Source organism: Oncorhynchus tshawytscha, linkage group LG28 (genome assembly GCF_018296145.1).
Source record: "Oncorhynchus tshawytscha isolate Ot180627B linkage group LG28, Otsh_v2.0, whole genome shotgun sequence".
NCBI classification, from domain to species: domain Eukaryota; kingdom Metazoa; phylum Chordata; class Actinopteri; order Salmoniformes; family Salmonidae; genus Oncorhynchus; species Oncorhynchus tshawytscha.
This window is the reverse complement of record NC_056456.1, coordinates 31,161,614-31,183,906: the sequence shown is the minus strand read 5'-3', so window position 1 is coordinate 31,183,906 and position 22,293 is coordinate 31,161,614. Positions and strand designations below refer to the sequence as shown.

The window sequence follows — 22,293 nt, the reverse complement described above, 5'->3', positions numbered from 1 at the left end:
CAGGCAGGCATCTGTGTATGACTTCAGATAGCTCTGGACTGAACCAAGGACAAGACCTATTTTTAATTCTCCGTTTTTTAAAGGGATCATGTTTATCTACAATACAATTGAAAACATTTGCGAACGTGTTCAGAGCCAACTCTGGGTACTGTATAGATGCAATACAATCAAAGTCACCAAAATAAAGGTCACAAAAAAAGCCTGTTCATTGAAATGTTTAAGATTAATATTGTTGATAAAACGAGGTATGGCTCTGGGCATCCATATATCCCTGACACATACAATGGGACAGTGGTCACTAATATCCAAAGCAAATACTCAATATTTCTCTGGAGTATTTATCAAATATGAGGTTAATCAAAGTCAATTTTGTAGGGTCCTTATGCATTCATGCAGTGTGCATGACATGTCCATACAGTAGGTTCATCAGCAAAGCATTTTGAATAGTCAGTTATGACCACCAGCCATATTCTCACAACAATACTGTTAAAAAAAAGTTAATCAGTTATTTATTCCTATAAAGCCTAAACTGCACCCTGTTTATTGCCCTGTGGCTGATTGATCGCGGCGTGATCATGTGAAAGATGCGTGATCGGGCGGAGACAAAGTGACGTACTTACGCTAACTGGCCAATAGCCGGCTCTGTCTTGCAGCCTATTCTACAGTACATACTGTGACCTATCCTCCCTCATTGCAGCGATGAACAGATAAGAGATGCGAGCGAGGGTGACTGTAGCAAATACCGATGGATAGAACTGAGAATACACAGAACATGTTAATTTAGAATTCCTCATGATTTGTAGTTTAACGTACATAGGAATTAAAATAAAACCTGTCCGTTCAACGAGGGGATTGTACGAAACAGAAGGGTTTGTGTGACGTTAGATGACTAGCTAACGTTGGGCAACGTTAATCAAATCAGTTTTACTGATTTTCTAACCGACGTCGCCGATATTACGAAGTGCGCATATCGTCATCCAACCCGGTCTTCCTCATTGACGCAGTACGAAGAGTGTACTGGTTCGGAGAATGCTAAAGAATGAGTCAAAGGGATACCCTGGTTCATTTGTTTGCCGGAGGGTGAGTTATTTGTTAGGAATAATGTTAGCTAGTTAACATGACCTGACTGTCTTTTATAGAGTCAAAATAAGCTTGCATGGAGAAAACAAGAGATTTTTCCAGACGCGCGTGCATGTAACATTAGCAGCTGTCACTACCTATGCCATCCTCAGCAGCTAGTTAGCAAATTAGCTCTGTCTTGCAGCATCAAAATAGGCAACCACGGTTTAGCTAGGTAGCCAGGCGCTAGCCACTAGTTTATTACACATCGCATTATTAAATTCGACCGAAAACAGGTTGATATTAGTACACATCACACTCCACAGGGTTCGTGGTTTGCCTTACGACAGATGAGTATGCTCGTGAATGAAGTCCACGACAGTGACGCACGAGCCTTTGTTGTCCTCGAGCAGCGGTTGACCGAGTAGCTATATCGTCGAATATTATGATTACAGTTCTTGACACTTTGTGCTTTGGCATACTCCGACAAGCCTTATAAAACACACCATTGAAAGATGGAGAACATGTCTTGGCCTATGCAATATATCCTCTGTATCAACCACTAACCTACAGCAATATCTACCTTATTTGCCTTCCGAGGTGTTCAATGGACTGGATGAAAAGGTCAGGGCAAAACACAGGTTTGGATTCAATATAGCTAGCTACATCAATCAATCAATTGTGTTTATAAAGCCCTTCTTACATCAGCCGATGTCACAAAGTACTATACATAAACCCAGCCTAAAACCCCAAACAGCAAGTAAGGCAGATGTAGAAGCACGGTGGCTAGGAAAAACTCCCTAGAAAGGCAGGAACCTAGGAAAAAACCTAGAGAGGAACCAGGCTCTGAGGGGTGGCCAGTTGTCTTCTAGTTGTGCCGGGTGGAGCTTATAACAGTACGTGGCCAAGATGTTCAAAAGTTCATAGATGACCAGCAGGGTTGTAGAGGGTGCAACAGGTCAGCACCTGAAGAGTAAATGTCAGTTGGCTTGATCTGCATGTCAGTGGAAATATTGTGTTTACACAGTTTACACAGGTCTCCCGGTGATATCGTCAAGTGTCAATGTACAGTAGCTAGCTTATTTTTCATTCTCATTGGAAAAACACAAAAAGAACATCTGTTGCGACTTTGACCACACTACCGGAGTGTCTGTTTCCGTTCCTGTACATCATTGGCATCTTCTGTGTCAATGTGATACTGAAGTCATGTTCTACCTTTGCTACATTGTAGACTTTCACATTCAATACATTATGTTGACAATGAGGATATTGGAAGGGTTGAAGGGCACCTGTCTGAAGCCTAGATTGCTGAATTTACATGTTTTAACATTTTTTAAAATCAATGTCTGACTGCTCCAAGTAAATTGAGATTGTAGATTTTAATCAATAAGCTTAGTGTCATTGAAAAGCAACCTGTTGGTTATTGGAGCCATTCTCACAACTGGACAAGAATATGCCTACTTGTCATGGAAATCGAATTCTAGTATGGTTTTGGCTCAAGTCTTAGGATAGCCTAACACTAGATAGCCTGTTTTGTATGCCAGTCTTTTTTTAATATATATATTTTTTCCTCAGAGAAAGGCTAGATTGATTCCATTGCAGTGCCAGCATATTTTCTTCCTTTTATCTTTTCCCCTTTGTCTTGTTTTCCATCAGCCTCTGGGCAAACTTTTTAAAAATGTCAACAAGTAAGGCCCATCTTGTCAAACCTGATGTTTTATTTTTTATTAATTGAGTTCTGAAAACGTAATGTTAGGGGCACATTGAGTTACTTCAGCGAGAAACAAATAATGATCTCTAAATCCCCTTGATGTTCCTCACAACAGGTCTCAAGGCCTGTGTGTCTTGTTTCCTCTCACTGTCTGTTGGTTGTACACTCAGGCGCAGGCAGCAGCAGCAACCTGGAACAGCCCCCTGAATCTGGGCCGAAGGTCGCTCTTGCCTGTATTTGGTTCGGTCTTTTGAAAGGCAGCAGTGGTAAACTGCCTCAATCCCAATAACCCCCTTAGCCCTCCCCCTCATTTTTGAGTGTCCCTTGGTGGGGGAGTGACTCTCAAATGGAGCTACTAGTGTTAGGGAGAGAAATAACCCTAGGTAATGGGACATCACTATGTCATTCGTGCACAGCAGAAGCCGCCAAAGGATTATTCTAGCGATGCACCGATGTGACATTTTTGCCCGATACCGATATTTACCAGTATATTTACAACTTCAGCGGCCTTTTAAGCATTCTAGTACAGTTAAATAGTTAACACACACATGGACGCAGTGGTCTAAGGCATTGCATCTCAGTGCAAGAGGCGTCACTACAGTCCCTGGATCGAATCCAGGCTGTATCACATCCGGCCTTGATTGGGAGTCCCATAGTGTGGCGCACAATTTGCCCAGCGTCGTCATTGTAGATAATAAAGCTTACACATACACTGACCAAATCGTTAATTTGTTGACATTTACGTATGTCCCCATTACCAGTAAAACATAATCAAAAACAATTTCTTTCACTTACTTGCTGTGCTGTTTCGTTGTTTATTTGTTCAGTTTCATTCTCAACCAGGATTTCTATGGAACGCCGTTTGGGTCTTTGCATGTCAAAAAAGATACACTTCAAATAATACTACTTGACGTGTCAAATAACACGACATCTGTTTCAGTAGCTATAGTTAGCTAGCTAACTATGTAGCAATGTGTCATCTGAAATAACCCTAATTTATAAGACATTTCTTATTGGATTAATGGTGGTCGGACCCATCTATGTGAAGCTAGCCACGATAAAGATTAGCTACAATAGTAGACTTTGCGGTTAGCCTTCAAAATAAAAGTATGGCATAATTATATATATTAATTTGCATTACTTTCAATTACATACTTTTATTTTGAAGGCAAACCGCCTCACTAGACAGATGAAGCTAGCTGGCTGCTTATAATGTTAGCTTTGGCCAACAGGATTACGTAGCTGACTAGCAATTTATTTAAGTTCAATTTCAATAGGCGAACAACAAGTGGCAACCTAGCTAATACTTACTCACAAGGATTCCTAAAATCATTGCTAAGAATAATGAAATTGACTGCAGTTTCTACTGGTCATTGTTTTCAGGCTGGTTGTATTGGTGCTAGCTAGGTACCAAACTAAAGCTAGCTACTCCAGAAGTTGTGGTCAAAAAAATAATGCTTTATTAACAACGTGGTATTGTAATCACATCGTTCGCGGCTGGTGTTTGCTTGTTTGCAGACTTCTTTTTTGTACAGCTTTGACAGTGCTACTGTATCTTTTTTGACACGCAAAGACTCCGTTACTGTGCAACTCCAGTAGGGAAACATCTGAAAAATAGCGCACTTGGTAGTGTGTACCGGTGCTTGATCATCACCCACGACAGAGAATGGTTGATTGTCAAGGGCAATGAATTCTATTATCTTGGCTTTAATGTATTTTGCCTTTTGAGTTGTCTTGCTGAAATTTTGTTACTCTTTCAAATGACTGCTCGATCCACATAGCAGACATTGTTGGCTAGTTTAGGAATGCTGTGTTGCACGTATCAAGTTCCTTGCAGACAGGCCATGCGTAGCCAATGTGATTAATGGGATATTTATTTTTATCAGGACATTTTCTACCTGCGGGCTGCAATGTTTTTATTTGTTATCTTTATGTAGGCTATTTTTACATATTGGCAATAGAAGTTCCTTTTAGATTTGTATAATAATTTTAGATATAATTTTGATTTACCACACAACATTGATTTTGAGCGATGAAGACTTATTATAAATTAAACTGCTCCACAAGGTCGAGCAGTTTTAAACATTTAAAACAGGTCGAAAAGCATTAAACTGACCATCTCGAATCCCACCTGACCTTCTCCGCTGTGCAATCTGGTTTCCGAGCCGGTCACGGGTGCACCTCAGCCACACTCAAGGTACTAAACGATATCATAACCGCCATCGATAAAAGACAGTACTGTGCAGCCGTCTTCATTGACCTTGCCAAGGCTTTCGACTCTGTCAATCACCATATTCTTATCGGCAGACTCAGTAGCCTCGGTTTTTCTGATGACTGCCCTGCCTGGTTCACCAATTACTTTGCAGACAGAGTTCAGTGTGTCAAATCGGAGGGCATGCTGTCCGGTCCTCTGGCAGTCTCTATGGGGGTGCCACAGGGTTCAATTCTCGGGCCGACTCTTTTCTCTGTGTATATCAATGATGTTGCTCTTGCTGCGGGCGATTCCCTGATCCACCTCTACGCAGACACCATTCTATATACTTTCGGCCCGTCATTGGACACTGTGCTATCTAACCTCCAAACAAGCTTCAATGCCATACAACACTCCTTCCGTGGCCTCCAACTGCTCTTAAACGCTAGTAAAACCAAATGCATGCTTTTCAACCGATCGCTGCCTGCACCCGCATGCCCGACTAGCATCACCACCCTGGATGGTTCCGACCTTGAATATGTGGACATCTATAAGTACCTAGGTGTCTGGCTAGACTGCAAACTCTCCTTCCAGACTCATATCAAACATCTCCAATCGAAAATCAAATCAAGAGTCGGCTTTCTATTCCGCAACAAAGCCTCCTTCACTCACGCCGCCAAGCTTACCCTAGTAAAACTGACTACCCTACCGATCCTCGACTTCGGCGATGTCATCTACAAAATGGCTTCCAACACTCTACTCAGCAAACTGGATGCAGTCTATCACAGTGCCATCCGTTTTGTCACTAAAGCACCTTATACCACCCACCACTGCGACCTGTATGCTCTAGTCGGCTGGCCCTCGTTACATATTCGTCGCCAGACCCACTGGCTCCAGGTCATCTACAAGTCCATGCTAGGTAAAGCTCCGCCTTATCTCAGTTCACTGGTCACGATGGCAACACCCATCCATAGCACGCGCTCCAGCAGGTGTATCTCACTGATCATCCCTAAAGCCAACACCTCATTTGGCCGCCTTTCGTTCCAGTACTCTGCTGCCTGTGACTGGAACGAATTGCAAAAATCGCTGAAGTTGGAGACTTATCTCCCTCACCAACTTCAAACATCAGCTAACCGATCGCTGCAGCTGTACATAGTCTATTGGTAAATAGCCCACCCATTTTCACCTACCTCATCCCCATACTGTTTTTATTTATTTACTTTTCTGCTCTTTTGCACACCAATATCTCTACCTGTACATGACCATCTGATCATCATTTATCACTCCAGTGTTAATCTGCAAAATTGTAATTATTCGCCTACCTCCTCATGCCTTTTGCACACATTGTATATAGACTCCCCCCTTTGTTTTCTACTGTGTTATTGACTTGTTAATTGTTTATTCCATGTGTAACTCTGTTGTCTGCTCACACTGCTATGCTTTATCTTGGCCAGGTCGCAGTTGCAAATGAGAACTTGTTCTCAACTAGCCTACCTGGTTAAATAAAGGTGAAATAAAATAAAAAATAAAAAAACATTTATGGGAATTTAGCTAGCTAGCTTGCAGTTGCTAGCTAATTTGTCCTGGGATATTGAGTTATTTTACCTGAAATGCACAAGGTCCTCTACTCTGACAATTAATCCACACACAAAACGGTCAACTGAAACGTTTCTTGTTATCTCTACTAGAGGTCGACCGATTTAATCGGAATGGCCGATTTTAATTAGGGCCGATTTCAAGTTTTCATAACAATTGGAAATCGGTATTTTTGGGGGCCGTTTTTTAAATTTAATTTTTAAAATATTATTTTTATACCTTTTTTATTTAACTAAGCAAGTCAATTAAATACACATTCTAATTTTCAATGACGGCCTAGGAACGGTGGGTTAACTGCCTCGTTCAGGGGCAGAACGACAGATTTTCACCTTGTCAGCTCGTGTGATCCAATCTTGCACCCTTACAGTTAACCTGTCCAACGCAATAACGACCTGCCTCTCTCTCGTTGCACTCCACAAGGAGACTGACTGCCTGTTACGCGAATGCAGTAAGCCAAGGTAAGTTGCTAGCTAGCATGAGTAACGCTGCTTCGATGGTGGCTGTTGTCGTTGTGTTGCTGGTTCGAGCCCAGGGAGGAGCGATGAGAGGGACGGAAGCTATATTGTTACACTGGCAATGCTAAAGTGCCTATAAGAACATCCAATAGTCAAAGGTATATGAAATACAAATCGTATAGAGAGAAATAGTCATATAATTCCTATATTAACTACAACCTAAAACTTCTTACCTGGGAATATTGAAGACATGTTAAAAGGAACCACCAGCTTTCATATGTTCTCATGTTCTGAGCAAGGAACTGAAACATTAGCTTTCTTACAGCACATATTGCACTTTTACTTTCTTCTCCAACACTTTGTTTTTGCATTATTTAAACCAAATTGAACGCGTTTCATTATTTACTTGAGGCTTAATTGATTTTATTGATGTATTATATTAAGTTAATATAAGTGTTCATTCAGTATTGTTGTAATTGTCATTATTACAAATACATCGTTAAAAAAATCGGCCATTTAATCGGTATCTGCATTTTTGGCCCTCCAATAATCGGTATCGGCGTTGAAAAATCATAGTCGGTCGACCTCATCTCTACTCCTTCCAGGCCTTTTCTTCTTTGGACATTTTTTGGGCGATTGGCATCTAACTTTCATAGTTGCCACGACGACCGACCGAACTCAGTTCATCTTTCAATCACCCACGTGGGTATAACACATGAGATGGCACATGGGTATCTGCTTCTATAAACCAATGAAGAGATGGGCGAGGTAGTACTTGCACCGCGTTCAGTGTCAGAGAACTGACTTCTATTTTAGCGCAACGCAGACACTCGTTGGTACACGTGAGCGATTATAAATTGAATAACATGTATGTTTAAATGTATTTTGAGACGTGAGCGGTGTGGTCAGCATGTTAGGCTATACTGATCTCTGGCGCTCTCTTTAGTAATTTGTCTTCAGTTTTAATCCCAGTGCTTAAAGCAACAGACAAGCTCAGTAGCCTACATTTAGTTGATTTTTATTCAGTGTTTCTATATATGGAAAAATACGTTTTAAAAGGTTGACCAATCGATTAGACAGCAAAAAAGATCTATGCGTTGTTTTTGACCCTGTTTAACACTGGATATTTTGGCACAATGTTTCTGGGGATAGCGCCGAAAAGGCAGTGCTAACTCTGCTGCAGGGCCGGCTATCTCTTCTATTTCGTAACGAGCCAGGCGGCCCAAACTGCTGCAATACCCAGACTCTGCATGCAATGGATGCAAGAGAAGTGACACAATTTCCTAGTTAATATTGCCTGCTAACCTGGATTTCTTTTAACTGAATATGCAGGTTTTAAAAAATATACTTCTGTGTATTGATTTTAAGAAAGGCATTGATGTTTATGGTTAGGTACATTTGTGCAACGATTGTGCTTTTGTCACGAATGTGCTTTTGTTAAATCATCCCCTGTTTGGTGAGGTAGGCTGGGATTCGATGATAATCAAATGAGGTGCCTGTTAATTTATGTTCAAAGCAGGACAAGCTAGTTAACCTAGTAATATCATAAACCATGTGTAGTTTAGTGATTGTGAAGATTGATTGCTTTTTATGAGAAGTTTAATGCTAGCTAGCATCTTACCTTGGCTCCTTGCTGCACTTGCTTAACAAGTGGTCAGCCTGCCACGCAGTTTCCTCATGGAATGCAATGTAATCGGCGTACAAAAATGCCGATTTCCGATTGTGGCTAGATGTGCCAAGCTTATAGAGACATACCCCAAGAGACTTGCAGCTGTAATAGCTGCAAAAAGTGTCTCTACAAAGTATTGACTTTGGGGGGGTGAATAGTTATGCACGCTGAAGTTTTCTTGTTTGTAACGTAACAATGTGGAAAAAGTGAAGGTCTGAATACTTTCTGAATGCACTGTATCTACTTCCCCAGAGTCAGATGAACTCGTGAATACTATTGTATGTCTCTCTCTGTCCAGTATAAAGGAATTTAGAGGTAGTTTCGCAAGCCAATGCTATTGAGCGTTACCCATAGACTTCCAACCATTGGGCTATCTACTAGCATGCTAGCTTCTGTGATATCTCAGAAAATCGGGGTGTTACATTTGCCCAGTTTTACTTAAATGCCGGCTCTCCCCTACTTATTTGCGTTGTAATTTATTTGTTTAATTTCATACTTATTTGGTAGCCTATTCAAATGTGGATTATACTTGTTATAGTCGTATTTTGCATTCTTATTCGATAGTCAACAAAGCGCAAGTTTGATAGGCCTGTTCGCTTTATATAAAAAATACTTTGTTTAATGTGATTGATGGCTTTGAAATAAATGCACTGTTCATAATAGCTATTCAAAATACATTTGTTTGACAACTCTGACAAATAATTTATTTTTTGTTCCTGTTTATCAAAAGCACTGCTGTGGGAGCTTATTTAGGCTAATGCCAAGTGTGCAAGTCAAGGATATGAATAAACACTTCGACAATAAAATAAATGTTAGGTGATAAGTTTAATTTACACAGGTAACGTTTACTGCCACGTTAATTGACCGTAGCCTAGTATAGGCCAATATTATTGGCTGTTTGGTTTGCAAGGAGGGATTTTCCGGTGGCACACTTAGTTTTTTCCTAAAGCTTTGGTCAGGTGGAGGGCAGAAACTTCCAAATTGATTATTCTCTTGCAAAAATGTTCTCCCATTACCATACCATGTTTTTATTTTGGCTATTCACAAACAACACACAACTTTCTGAGAACTCGGTTACTGGCCTCCTAGATTATTTGTACTCCTGCATGTTAGACGAATTCTAAATTCATATATGTTTTGTAGCCAAAACCAAATTCACACTCTATCTATTTCATAATAAGTTGTAAGTTTATCATTTCTTGCATGAAATAGATCGAGACCAGTCTTAAGTCAGGTAACAGTGTTTAATTCAAGAGAGTACTGACCCAAAATACAAAGAACATTACATTTTAAAGAGAAGATAAAAATGACGTCATCAGTTTCTCAGACTCTCTCCGATCCACACAATAGCGCAGTGTCTTCAGGTCTGGAAATTGTCTTCTACTCCCCTCATAAAACAAACATTCCAATCTGTCTAAAAATATATACTCTTCTCCACAAAGGATCATAAAACAAACATTTTTATCTGTCTAAAGAGATATGCCATCCCTCTCCCTTTAAACCTGCAAGGTACAGACAATTAATTCGTTTTACTTACATTTTCAGTCCTAGTTTAACCAAGAACCCATACATTTCATACCATAACATAATAGTATTAAAAGAAATGGTTCTAATTTAAATGTATACATAATTAATCATTTCAACTATAATTTCCTCCAACACTGCATTATGTTAATAACAGGCTACCTACCTACGACATGTTTATTGAAATAGTCTATGGGAATGGGTAGGTCATTTGGTATGTTGCCCAGCTCTGCGCTGCCCTATTCCAGCGGTGCCAGTCAAGTTCAAATAGGCTAAACTATCGTCTGTCAAATAACGACTGTCAAACATTGTTGATTTCCAATTGTACCATTATCACTCAGTTTTATATATATATATTACACACAAGTAATTAAGACCAAAAAAACAAGATTCAGTGTTGCGGTAAAGAGTGAAATGACAAAATACAATTTAATAATTTAACTTAAAATATATTTGCTTTCAGTGTCTTACTCAGGCCATTTCATCAGGTGAGCAATGTAAAAATAATATTACATAGATTTAGTTTATTTTTGGGACTTTGAAAACTGTTGCTGTAATGATAATTTTTGTGTTGGAAATTTTGGTAAAAAGCATAATATCTGGTCAATAAACAATTATGAAATGGATAAATACAGATCCTAATCTTAGTGATCCGAGAGCAATTATGGGGTTTCTTGTTTTTGTAAAAAATAATAATAAACAGCCTTGTGTATTCTGGCTATTCTGACCTGCTTGTCTTCCTCCCATCCTATTTCTTTCTCTCAACCCATCTAGGTGTGGGGGAACAGTGGGTGCTATTCTGACTTGTCCACTGGAAGTGGTGAAGACCAGACTACAGTCCTCTCATGTCACCTTCTACATCTCTGAGGTGCAGCTCAGCACCGTCAACGGGGCCAGTGTGGCCCGCATGGCCCCCCCGGGACCCCTCCACTGCCTCAAGTAAGTTCACTAACACACAGGGGCCACAGAGAATAGCCTACACATTCCATTGTTTGGACAGGGTTTGTTGGGTCACCGTTTCAGGAAGACTAGAAGTTTCTCGCCACGTTTCACTCAAGGCCACCTCCAGTATCTCACATGTCCTTTTGACACTTAACACCCAGTGATTCAATGATGAGTTTCTGTAGAAGAGTGTTGTCAGACAAACATCTTGACTTTTCCTTTTTAATGGTCATGAAGCGGTCGTCTTTTTATTGTCCTCTAAGGTTAAAGTTTACTCTTCCACCCCCCAAAAGGCAACGACAGTTTGTCATAGCTAAAGCAAGACTGTCATAATAGACTACGATCTGGGAATCTTGCTTTGCTTTTCAGCATTTTGATTGCATCAATATGGTTCTCCCACACATATTGAACCACATAGTGGGGTTCTATAATCTCAGATTGGGGATGTAGTTTAGCAGTCATCATTGCTAAGGCTGAAATATCCCTTATCATATTGGATAAGTACAAGTTGTTCTATAGCATACTTAAATCTGCATCACTCACTTGTAAAAATAGAATGAGAACAGGGCTTACTGTGGTTCTGTTTTGGTTTGCTGTGGAACTACCCACGTAAGTATCGTAGAGGGCAACTTTCCCCTTTGCCTTAGTTTTTTAAAACATTTAGTCTATACCACTGCACTGTGACTATTCCAACTCCTTCCTATCCTCCATATTGCTAAGGGGAAACATTAACCCCTTAATCTTTTCCTTTCGTATTTCTCTGTAAAAGCTCTCTGCTGATCGGACTAGAATAGAGGCTGAAGTACAGAGAGAGGACAAGGAAATAGACACGTTGTTCTTTGCAGCTGTTATTGTAATGTGGACAGTGGCACAGTGAATGAATGTCCCTCATACCAACAGCTGTTTAGATGCCCTCACCTTAAACATTTTCCACACCACGGGGCCAGGAGGCACAGCCAGTTTCATAACTGGTGTAGTAAAGGGAGCAAAAAGCTAGGGCTGGCACGGTAATCTGGTAACCAACGATTATGGACATTTAAAATATCTGTTTTAATACAAAACAATATATATTTTCAAGTCGACAAACTACCCAATAGCAGTAAAGTAAAAGTAAGCCTGGTTCACATCTAATAGCCATTGTTTATTTTTTTTGAATAAGGCAAGAGGAGAGACATGAATATCCAGTTTTAGAATTTTGTGTGTGGAATGAACAGCTGACTGAAGACGGCCAGACATGCGGTTGACTCCATTTCCGCGGTAACATGGACTCTTTATGACGTGATGAAATTGTTGCTTCTTGTTTTAGCAAGGTGTTGTGGCAAATGTGTGTGTGTGCATTGTAGGTTGAGTATTTTTTGTATATTTTTTTCCAATTCATTTTATAATAAGGCTGCAAAGTAACAATGTGGAGAAAGTGAAGGGTGGAATACTTTCTGAATGCACTGTATCATGAAATGCATGCACCCAATGGCTTACCAAGAACAGGGCCCAATCTGACAGACATATCTTTAAGCTGTCCCCTCTACTAGCTGTCAGCTTAGCTAAACAGTAAACACAGAACACCTCCCCCTGCAAGCACATAGTCTGGAGCGAAGGAGAGGAGAAAATATGCATATTTTTGGGCTATTTGACTGATGACCATGGTCATATAACGATGACCATGGTCATTTGGCTGACAAATAACCGTCATGCAAAGTTCCTTGACTCACAGCCCTACATACAGTTTGAGGGGTAATACCAAATACATTGGGCCATTGACCTTGTAGTTGTATGGGCATATCACATTCTTCACAAGGTCTGTTCAACAAATCTTGACCATCCAACCAAACATACTCTTTTTAGACAAAATTAGGTGTCTCAAATTTTCAGTTAATATAGTTATAGTTATGTAGTTATGTACAGTTGAAGTCGGAAGTTTACATACATTTAAACTCAGTTTTTCACAATTCCTGACATTTAATCCGAGTAACAATTCCCTGTCTTAGGTCAGTTAGGATCACCACTTTATTTGAAGAATGTGAAATGTCAGAATAATTGTACTAAGAATGATTTATTTCAGCTTTTATTTCTTTCATCACATTCCCAGTGGGTCAGAAGTTCACATACACTCAACTAGTATTTCGTAGCATTGCCTTGTTTAAATTATATAACTTGGGTCAAATGTTTTGGGTAGCCTTCCACAAGCTTCCCACAATAAGTTGGGTGTATTTTGGCCCATTCCTCCTGACAGAGCTGGTGTAACTGAGTCAGGTTTGTAGGCCTCCTTGCTTCACACTTTTTCTATAGGATTGAGGTCAGGGCTTTGTGATGGTCACTCCAATGCCTTGACTTTGTTGTCCTTAAACCATGATGTCGGAAGTATGCTTGGGGTCATTGTCCATTTGGAAGACCCATTTGCAACCAAACTTTAACTTCCTGACTGATGTCTTGAGATGTTGCTGCTTCAATATATCCACATAATTTTACTGCCTCATGATGCCATCTATTTTGTGAAGTGCACCAGTCCCTCCTACATCAAAGCACCCCCACAACATGATGCTGCCACCCCCGTGCTTCACGGTTGGGATGATGTTCTTCGACTTGCAAGCCTTCCCCTTTTTCCTCCAAACATAATGATGGTGTGCATACACACGTGTGTGTGTGTGTGTATAAGGTAGTTGTTGTGAAGGTTAGGTTAGATTACCTGTTGGTTATTACTGCATTGTCGGAACTAGAAGTACAAGCATTTCGCTACACTCGCATTAACATTTGCTAACCATGTGTATGTGACAAATAAGGTTTGATTTGGTCATTATGGCTAAACAGTTCTATTTTTGTTTCATCAGACCAGAGAACATTTCTCAAAAGTATGATCTTTGTCCCCATGTGCAGTTGCAAACCGTAGTTTGGCTTTTTTATTGCGGTTTTGAAGCAGTGGCTTCTTCCTTGCTGAGCGGCCTTTCAGGTTATGTCGATATAGGACCCATTTTACTGTGGATATAGATACTTTTGTACCTGTTTCCTCCAGCGTTTTCACAAGGTCCTTTGCTGCTGTTCTGTGATTGATTTGCACCAAATTACGTTCATCTCTAGGAGACAGAACGTGTCTCCTTCCTGAGAGGTATGATGGCTGCGTGGTCCCATGGTGTTTATACTTGCGTATTGTTTGTACAGATGACCCCGTTGTACCTTCAGGCATTTGGACATTTCTCCCAACGATGAACCACACTTGTAGACCTCCACATTTTTTTGTTGAGGTCTTTGCTGATTTCTTTTGATTTTCCCATGATGTCAAGCAAAGAGGCACTGAGTTTGAAGGTAGGCCTTGAAATACATCCACAGGTACACCTCCAATTGACTCAAATGATGTCAATTAGCCTATCAGAAGCTTCTAAAGCCATGACATAATTTTCTGGAATTTTCCAAGCTGTTTAAAGGCACAATCAACTTAGTGTATGTAAACTTCTGACCCACTGGAATTGTGATACAGTGAAATAATTTGTCTGTTAACAATTGTTGGAAAAAAGTAGAAAATAGATGTCCTAATCGACTTGCCAAAACTATAGTTTGTTAATAGGAAATTTGTGGAGTCATTTGAAAAACCAGTTTTAATGACTCAAACCTAAGTGTATGTAAACCTCTGACTTCAAATGTATCATCAATTGCCTCATCACCATAAAAGCCAGTTCATTTGATTAGATACAAAGATTTCCCTTCTAGTGAAATATCGATGAAGCTACTTGTTTTTTTACATTTGATTTTTTTATTAAGATAGCTAAAGTCAGGTTTTGGCTGAAGGCTTCGTTCTGTTGGATCACCGCTCTGCTGCAGTGTTCTTGGGCCTGCTTCCCCCCCCCTTTTCTCCATCAGTCAATCACCATGCTTTTGCCCTGGAAGCACTAACTGAAACCCAACACCACCACTAAGCAGCACAGGGAGAGGAAAACAACTTGCAGAAGTGGGTCACCACCGACTGCAGCGTAGGCCAAATCGCATTTAGAACAGAGAAGCTCTGTATGAGCAGTCCTGACTGCGTAGTAGACTGAATTCGCAGTTGAATTTAGAGGCCTTAATCCTTGAATTGAAGCTTAGCTCTGTCACTGCTTTGAATATCTCCATGAATGAAGTTAATGGCGGAATAACCTTGGGTGACACTAAACAACATGAACCCCATCAGCCATTACCATGTTACTAGAGCAGCTCATTGCATTGCTGACCTTTTTATAATTCACATTTACATGTTAGTCATTCAGCAGACGCTCTTATCCAGAGTGACTTACAGCAGCAATTAGGGTTACGTGCCTTGCTCAAAGACACGACAGATTTTCACCTCGTGTACTCAGGGATTTGAACCAGAGACTGTTCGTTTTCTGGCCCAATGTTCTTAATTGCTAGGCTACCAGCCGCCCTAATAACGTCTTGTCTCCATTCGAGGCCTGCTGTCTTAACTGGGGCTAACTGGTCGGGAGGCCACCTAACCCTAGCTGACTGAGCCAGATCGTTGTATGTGAATAGACACCGGCTGGAAAAGCGGTTTTAACCAAACAGGATTAAAACAACACACTGTGTTAAAAAAAAAGGTCACATACACAAATGCTGAAATCCATCATCTAATGTAATGCATCATCAGCTAGCTATATTGATCTGTTTTGACACTTTTGGTTCCTTTCATCCATCTTGCAAAAACACACAGTATCAGGAAATGTACCATAAATGCATCTGTTTATTACTGTATTAGTTGCCAATGGACAAATTTAGGTAATGGCCGATGTGCTATGGTCATGGCAGACTGATTATCCACGTTGGCACTAGCCCACTATCTTGATAGCCATCTTTTCTTATGTTTCAGCATATCAGTAATCAACACTTTGCGCTATGCTAGCTATTCATACACCTCTTCCTCTCTCCCTCAACAGGTTGATACTGGAGAAGGAGGGACCGCGCTCGCTGTTCAGAGGTCTTGGGCCCAACCTGGTGGGTGTGGCTCCTTCCAGGTATGACCTCCCTTCCTGTGCAGTAATTTGTCCTGTTGTGGCTTCTGCTAGCATTTTCTTGTCTTTCTGTGTAGGCTATATTATGGAGGTTTTTTTTCTGGCCTCAGATGTAAAGGGGTGTGGCTAGGAAACCTAGATTTATTTTGTATTTGGTTTTCCATTATTTGACCTTGATGATAACAATTCCTTTTTGTAACCACATCGGAGGATGACACAATTACCACAATTTTACATAATCTTCTTCCAGGTAACCCCCCCCAAAAATGAATTTCTGCAGTTTAATTGCCAGTAAAATTCCACTCCCTCCCTGTCTTCATCTTCCATCTCCACAGGGGCATTATTCACACTCCCTAGTGGTAGAACCCAGACTGAAATGACTGTTCTGAGTTTTAGCCCTATTACGCAGCAGTAGCCTCCTGGTCCAGTCTGTTAATCAGTCACTGTGGGCAGAGTATCGGCTGTCCACCGGGTCATGGCTAGAAGGGAAACAGCTTTTGTCAAATTAACGACAGATTGGACTATGCGTAGCAGGTTATTCAAATTAGGTTGTTAGGAAAAGGGTTGGGGTTAGCTAAAATGCAAAAAATGTGCTTTGTCAATGTTCTTTGAGTATCTGAATTTCTCTTTCCTTCTCTGTATGTAGATCATCTCTCTCGTTCTGCTAGTCTGGTCCTCTGTGGGGCGTTAAATGCCCTTGACGGTCTTCCCTGTTTCCGTCTGTGTGTGTGACAGGGATTTCCGTTAGGAAAATGTGAAGCCGAACAACATGCCCGGAAAGATTTAAATTTACCAGCCATTTAAGAAATGTACCGGAGCTGTCTGCGTTGCGTGCATAACCCATTAGGGCATCCACCCACGGTGCTCAGAATAACAGACATCACATTTACACTGTGGCAATACATCTGAACAGAACATGCAACTACTGTGATGAAGCAGACACTAAAACTTAATTTTCAAACATTTGCCAAAAATGCCATTCTAAACAGCGCACTTGGAAAAACACGATTCAAACAGTGCACCTGCAGAGGTTCCATAACTTAGGAAGAGGGGGAATCTAAAGATCCAACAACTAGGATGGGTTGTTAGTGACGAGGGTTGTGCCTTCGGCTTCTGGACAATGAAATAATGTTGATATGAAAACCAATAGAACAGGAGAGAAATGGCACAGTGGTGGGTCCAATAGGGAAGTAAATGGAAATGCATTTGCCAAAATTATATAATTACTCCTGTCTATACAGAAATAGAATAATTCAAAATACTTCACCAGAAAGAATGACTTTGCCACAGAGGAATCGAGGATAATTTGTTTCTTAATTTTTTGTTGTTGTGGATTGTTCAAGCTCATAGGCCTATACTTATTTGAGAAGCTGACAATTTGGGCAGTGCGTGAGGCAATAGGCCTAGTTGATTATTGCTTTCAGTGAAAACCATCTAAAAAATATGTGACTGTGTCTTGGGTATAATTTAAAATGTTGAGACGAGGACGGAGAGTGGTGTGTGTGGTGACTATATAGGCAAGTCTCTCCAGAATGGTTCAGCGGTCTCCCTCTAATTTATTTTGCATTTGTTGTGTGAATTGTTTGCCCTTTTTGGTTTTATCAATTCCCCATTACATACAAACGTACGTGGGCATCTGCTCGTCGAACGTCTCATTCCAAAATCCTGGACATTGACATGGAGTTGGTCCCCCCCTACTTTGCTGCAATAACAGTTTCCACTCTTCTGAGAAGGCTTTCCACTAAATGTTGGAACATTGCTGCGGGGACTTGTTTCTATTCAGCTACAAGGGCATTTGTGAGATCGGCCACTGATGTTGGGTGATTAGACCTGGCTCGCAGTCGGCGTTCCAATTCATCCCAAAGGTGTTTGTTGAGGTCAGGGCTCTGTGCAGGCCAGTCACGTTCTAACACACCAATCTTGACAAACCATTTCTGCATGGACCTCGCTTTGTGCACGGGAGCATTGTCATGCTGAAACAGGAAATGGCCTGGCCTGCCACAAAGTTGGAAGCACAGAATCACCTAGACTATCATTGTATGCTGTAGCGTTAAGATTTCCCTTCACTGAAACTAAGGGGCCTAGCCCGAACCTAACTTTACAGTTGGCACTATACATTGGGGCAGGTTGTGTTTTCCTGGCATCCGCCAAACCCAGATTCATCTTGTCGGACTGCCAGATGGTAAAGTGATATCAGTCCAGAGAACGTGTTTCCACTGCTCCAGAGTCCAATGGCGACGAGCATTACACCACTCCAGCCGACACTTGGCATGGTGCACTACGCACTTCAGCACTCGGTGGTCCAGTTCTGTGAGCTTGTGTGGCCTACCACTTCGCGGCTGAGCCGTTGTTGCTCCGAGACGTTTCTAATTCACAATAACAGAACTTACAGTTTACCGAGGAAGCTCTAGCAGGGCAGAAATTTGACAAACTGACTTGTTGGAAAGGTGCTATTCTATGACGGTGCCACGTTAAGTCACTGAGCTTAATGGGGCAACGTAAATAAGGCCATTCTAATACCAATGTTTGTCTATGGCGATTGCATGGCCGTGTACTCAATTTTATACACCTGTCAGCAATAGATGTGGCTGAAATAGCCGAATCCACTAATATGCTGCCTGGAAATATAGGAAAGTGTTTTTTTTAAACTTCCTTTTCTATTTTTTTCTATTTATTGCAAATTATAATATAGAAATTGTTCTTCACACTAAGCTATTTGAAAAATCTTTACAACAATCTCCCTCTTGATAATCACCAATCCTCTCTGTGAAAGAGCAATGGAAGTTATAGGCCTACTGCTGTGTTCCATACGCTAATTTCTTTAGCCGCCAATGGATCACAGTGTATCAATGTGACCATATGGCATAGGCTGATGTCGCAGTAATTTACTTTTAACTTTTAATTTACTTTTACTTTTAAGGGTTGGAACCGGTTCAAGGACAGAACCAAAAACTGGAAAATAATGAAATTGTTTTGAAGAAAAGAACCCTAACCTAAAACGAGGGTGCTCTATACTCATCCCGGACAACAACTGTTAACTTTATTTTACATTCCCACAGAAATTGCCACAAAGAGCCTATGCCAAGCCCTCTGTCACTCAAACTTATGCCATGTTCACGTGCTAGTCGGAACTTGAGAACTTGAAACGCAGTACGTGTATAACTACAACCAACTAACTATAACCAACGTCTGCCTGCCAGCTCGAAGTGTGTGTGGGTTACCTGCCGCTCCGTTCTGAAGCATAGGTTGCTGTAGCCTACTGACGATGTTTAATTATGGATCTACTTTTTTAACTATAGTATCCTTAACTAGCATTATCACGTTTCACACAAGATTTATTAACTACAAAAAGGTAAGACGTTTTTAATTCTAGTGCTACTCCGCACGCACAGGCTTGTTGACTAGCTAGCTAATGTTTGCTCTGGGGGGGAGGGCGGAAAGCGAGAAGGGCGGGGAGCGGTAGGTATGGAGAGGCGGAGAGGTAGGGATGGAGAGGTGGGGAGAAAACGAGGAGGGCGGGGAGAGGTAGGGATGGAGAGGTGGGGAGAAAACGAGGAGGGAGGAAAGCAAGAAGGAGAGGTGGGAGGAAAGCGAGGCGGGGAGAGGGAGGAAACATGGAGGGGGGGTAGGGAGGAAAACGAGGACAGAGGTAGGGAGGGTGGGGAGAGGGGAAAACGAGGAGGGCGGGAAGAGGCGTGGAGAGGGAGGAAAACGAGGTCGGGAAGAGGTGGGGATGGAGAGGGACGAGGAGAGGTTGGGAGAGGGGGATAACGAGGAGGGCGGGGAGAGGGAGGGAGGAGGGCGGGGGGAGGGAGGAGGGGAGAGGGAGGGAGGAGGGCGGGGGGAGGGAGGGCGGGGGGGAAACGAGGAGGGCGGGGAGAGGGAGGGAGGAGGGCGGGGAGAGGGAGGGAGGGCGGGGAGAGGGAGGGATGGAGAGGTGGGAGGAAAGCGAGGGGTGGGAGGAAAAGGGGGACGAGGGGTGGGGGAGGAAGCGAGTGGTGGGAGGGGGACGAGTGGTGGGAGGGGGGAGGGGTGGGAGGAAGCGAGGGGTGGGAGGGGAGGGGTGGGAGGAAAGCGAGGGGTGGGAGGAAAGCGAGGGGGACGAGGGGTGGGAGGAAAGCGAGTGGTGGGAGGAAAGCGAGGGGGACGAGGGGTGGGAGGAAAGCGAGGGGGACGAGGGGGGTGGAGGAAAGCGAGGGGGACGAGGGGTGGGAGGAAAGCGAGTGGTGGGAGGAAAGCGAGGGGTGGGAGGAAAGCGAGGGGGACGAGGGGTGGGAGGAGCGAGGGGTGGGAGGAAGCGAGGGGGACGAGGGGTGGGAGGGAGGGTGGGAGGAAAGGGGGACGAGGGGTGGGAGGAAAGCGAGGGGTGGGAGGAAAGCGAGGGGGACGAGTGGTGGGAGGAAAGCGAGTGGTGGGAGGAAAGCGAGTGGTGGGAGGAAAGCGAGTGGTGGGAGGAAAGCGAGTGGTGGGAGGAAAGCGAGTGGTGGGAGGAAAGCGAGTGGTGGGAGGAAAGCGAGGGGTGGGAGGAAAGCGAGGGGTGGGGGGACGAGGGGTGGGAGGAAAGCGAGGGGTGGGAGGAAAGCGAGGGGGACGAGGGTGTGGGAGGAAAGCGAGGGGTGGGAGGAAAGCGAGGGGGACGAGGGGTGGGAGGAAAGCGAGGGTGGGAGGAAAGCGAGGGGGACGAGGGGTGGGAGGAAAGCGAGTGGTGGGAGGAAAGCGAGGGGGACGAGGGGTGGGAGGAAAACGAGGGGTGGGAGGAAAGCGAGGGGTGGGAGGAAAGCGAGGGGGACGAGGGGTGGGAGGAAAGCGAGTGGTGGGAGGAAAGCGAGGGGTGGGAGGAAGCGAGGGGTGGGGGACGAGGGGTGGGAGGGGGAGGAAAGCGAGGGGTGGGAGGAAAGCGAGGGGTGGGAGGAAAGCGAGTGGTGGAGGGGGACGAGTGGTGGGAGGGGGACGAGGGGTGGGAGGAAAGCGAGGGGTGGGACGAGGGGTGGGAGGAAAGCGAGGGGGACGAGGGGTGGGAGGAAAGCGAGTGGTGGGAGGAAAGCGAGGGGGGGGGGTGGGAGGAAAGCGAGGGGGACGAGGGGTGGGAGGAAAGCGAGGGGTGGGAGGAAAGCGAGGGGGACGAGGGGTGGGGGGACGAGTGGTGGGAGGAAAGCGAGTGGTGGGAGGAAAGCGAGTGGTGGGAGGAAAGGGGGCGAGTGGTGGGAGGAAAGCGAGTGGTGGGAGGAAAGCGAGAGGGGTGGGAGGAAAGCGAGTGGTGGGAGGAAAGCGAGTGGTGGGAGGAAAGCGAGTGGTGGGAGGAAAGCGAGTGGGGGACGAGGTGGTGGGAGGAAAGCGAGTGGTGGGAGGAAAGCGAGGGGGGGACGAGGGGTGGGAGGAAAGCGAGGGGGACGAGGGGTGGGAGGAAAGCGAGGGGGACGAGGGGTGGGAGGAAAGCGAGGGGTGGGAGGAAAGCGAGGGGGACGAGGGGTGGGAGGAAAGCGAGTGGTGGGAGGAAAGCGAAGGGGGACGAGGGGTGGGAGGAAAGCGAGGGGGACGAGGGGTGGGAGGAAAGCGAGGGGTGGGAGGAAAGCGAGGGGGACGAGGGGTGGGAGGAAAGCGAGTGGTGGGAGGAAAGCGAGGGGTGGGGGGACGAGGGGGGGAGGAAAGCGAGGGGGTGGAGGAAAGCGAGTGGTGGGAGGAAAGCGAGGGGTGGGAGGAAAGCGAGGGGGACGAGGGGTGGAGGAAAGCGAGGGGGACGAGGGGTGGGAGGAAAGCGAGTGGTGGGAGGAAAGCGAGGGGTGGGAGGAAAGCGAGGGGGACGAGGGGTGGGAGGAAAGTGAGGGGTGGAAGGAAAGTGAGGGGTGGGAGGAAAGCGAGGGGGACGAGGGGGAAAGCGAGGAGGGAAGGGGGGAAAGCGAGGAGGGAAGGGGGGAAGCGGGGAGAGGTAGGGAGGAAAGCGAGGAGGGCGGGGAGAGGTAGGGAGGAAAGCGAGGAGGGCGGGGAGAGGTAGGGAGGAAAGCGAGGAGGGAGGAGGACCGGTGGGGAGGGGGGAGGGGGAAAGCGAGGAGGGAGGGGGGGGAAGGGGGAGGGAAGGGGGGGGAAAGCGAGGAGGGAAGGGGGGAAAGCGAGGAGGGAAGGGGGGAAAGCGAGGAGGGAAGGGGGGAAAGCGAGGAGGGAAGGGGGGAAAGCGAGGA

The 22,293-nt window shown here is 44.2% G+C and overlaps 1 protein-coding gene across 1 annotated transcript in view; it reads left to right on the top strand.

Annotated features, from left to right (window-relative positions):
* The first annotated feature begins 687 nt into the window (after positions 1 to 687).
* Positions 688 to 22,293, top strand: part of slc25a36a (solute carrier family 25 member 36a) — a 34,200-nt gene continuing 12,594 nt past the window's right edge. Inside the window, exons 1-3 of the mRNA XM_042307609.1 lie at positions 688 to 1,080; positions 10,980 to 11,144; positions 16,043 to 16,120. Coding sequence (XP_042163543.1) covers positions 1,040 to 1,080; positions 10,980 to 11,144; positions 16,043 to 16,120 — 284 coding nt within the window. The 5' untranslated portion in view covers positions 688 to 1,039. The remainder of the gene's footprint in view (positions 1,081 to 10,979; positions 11,145 to 16,042; positions 16,121 to 22,293) is intronic.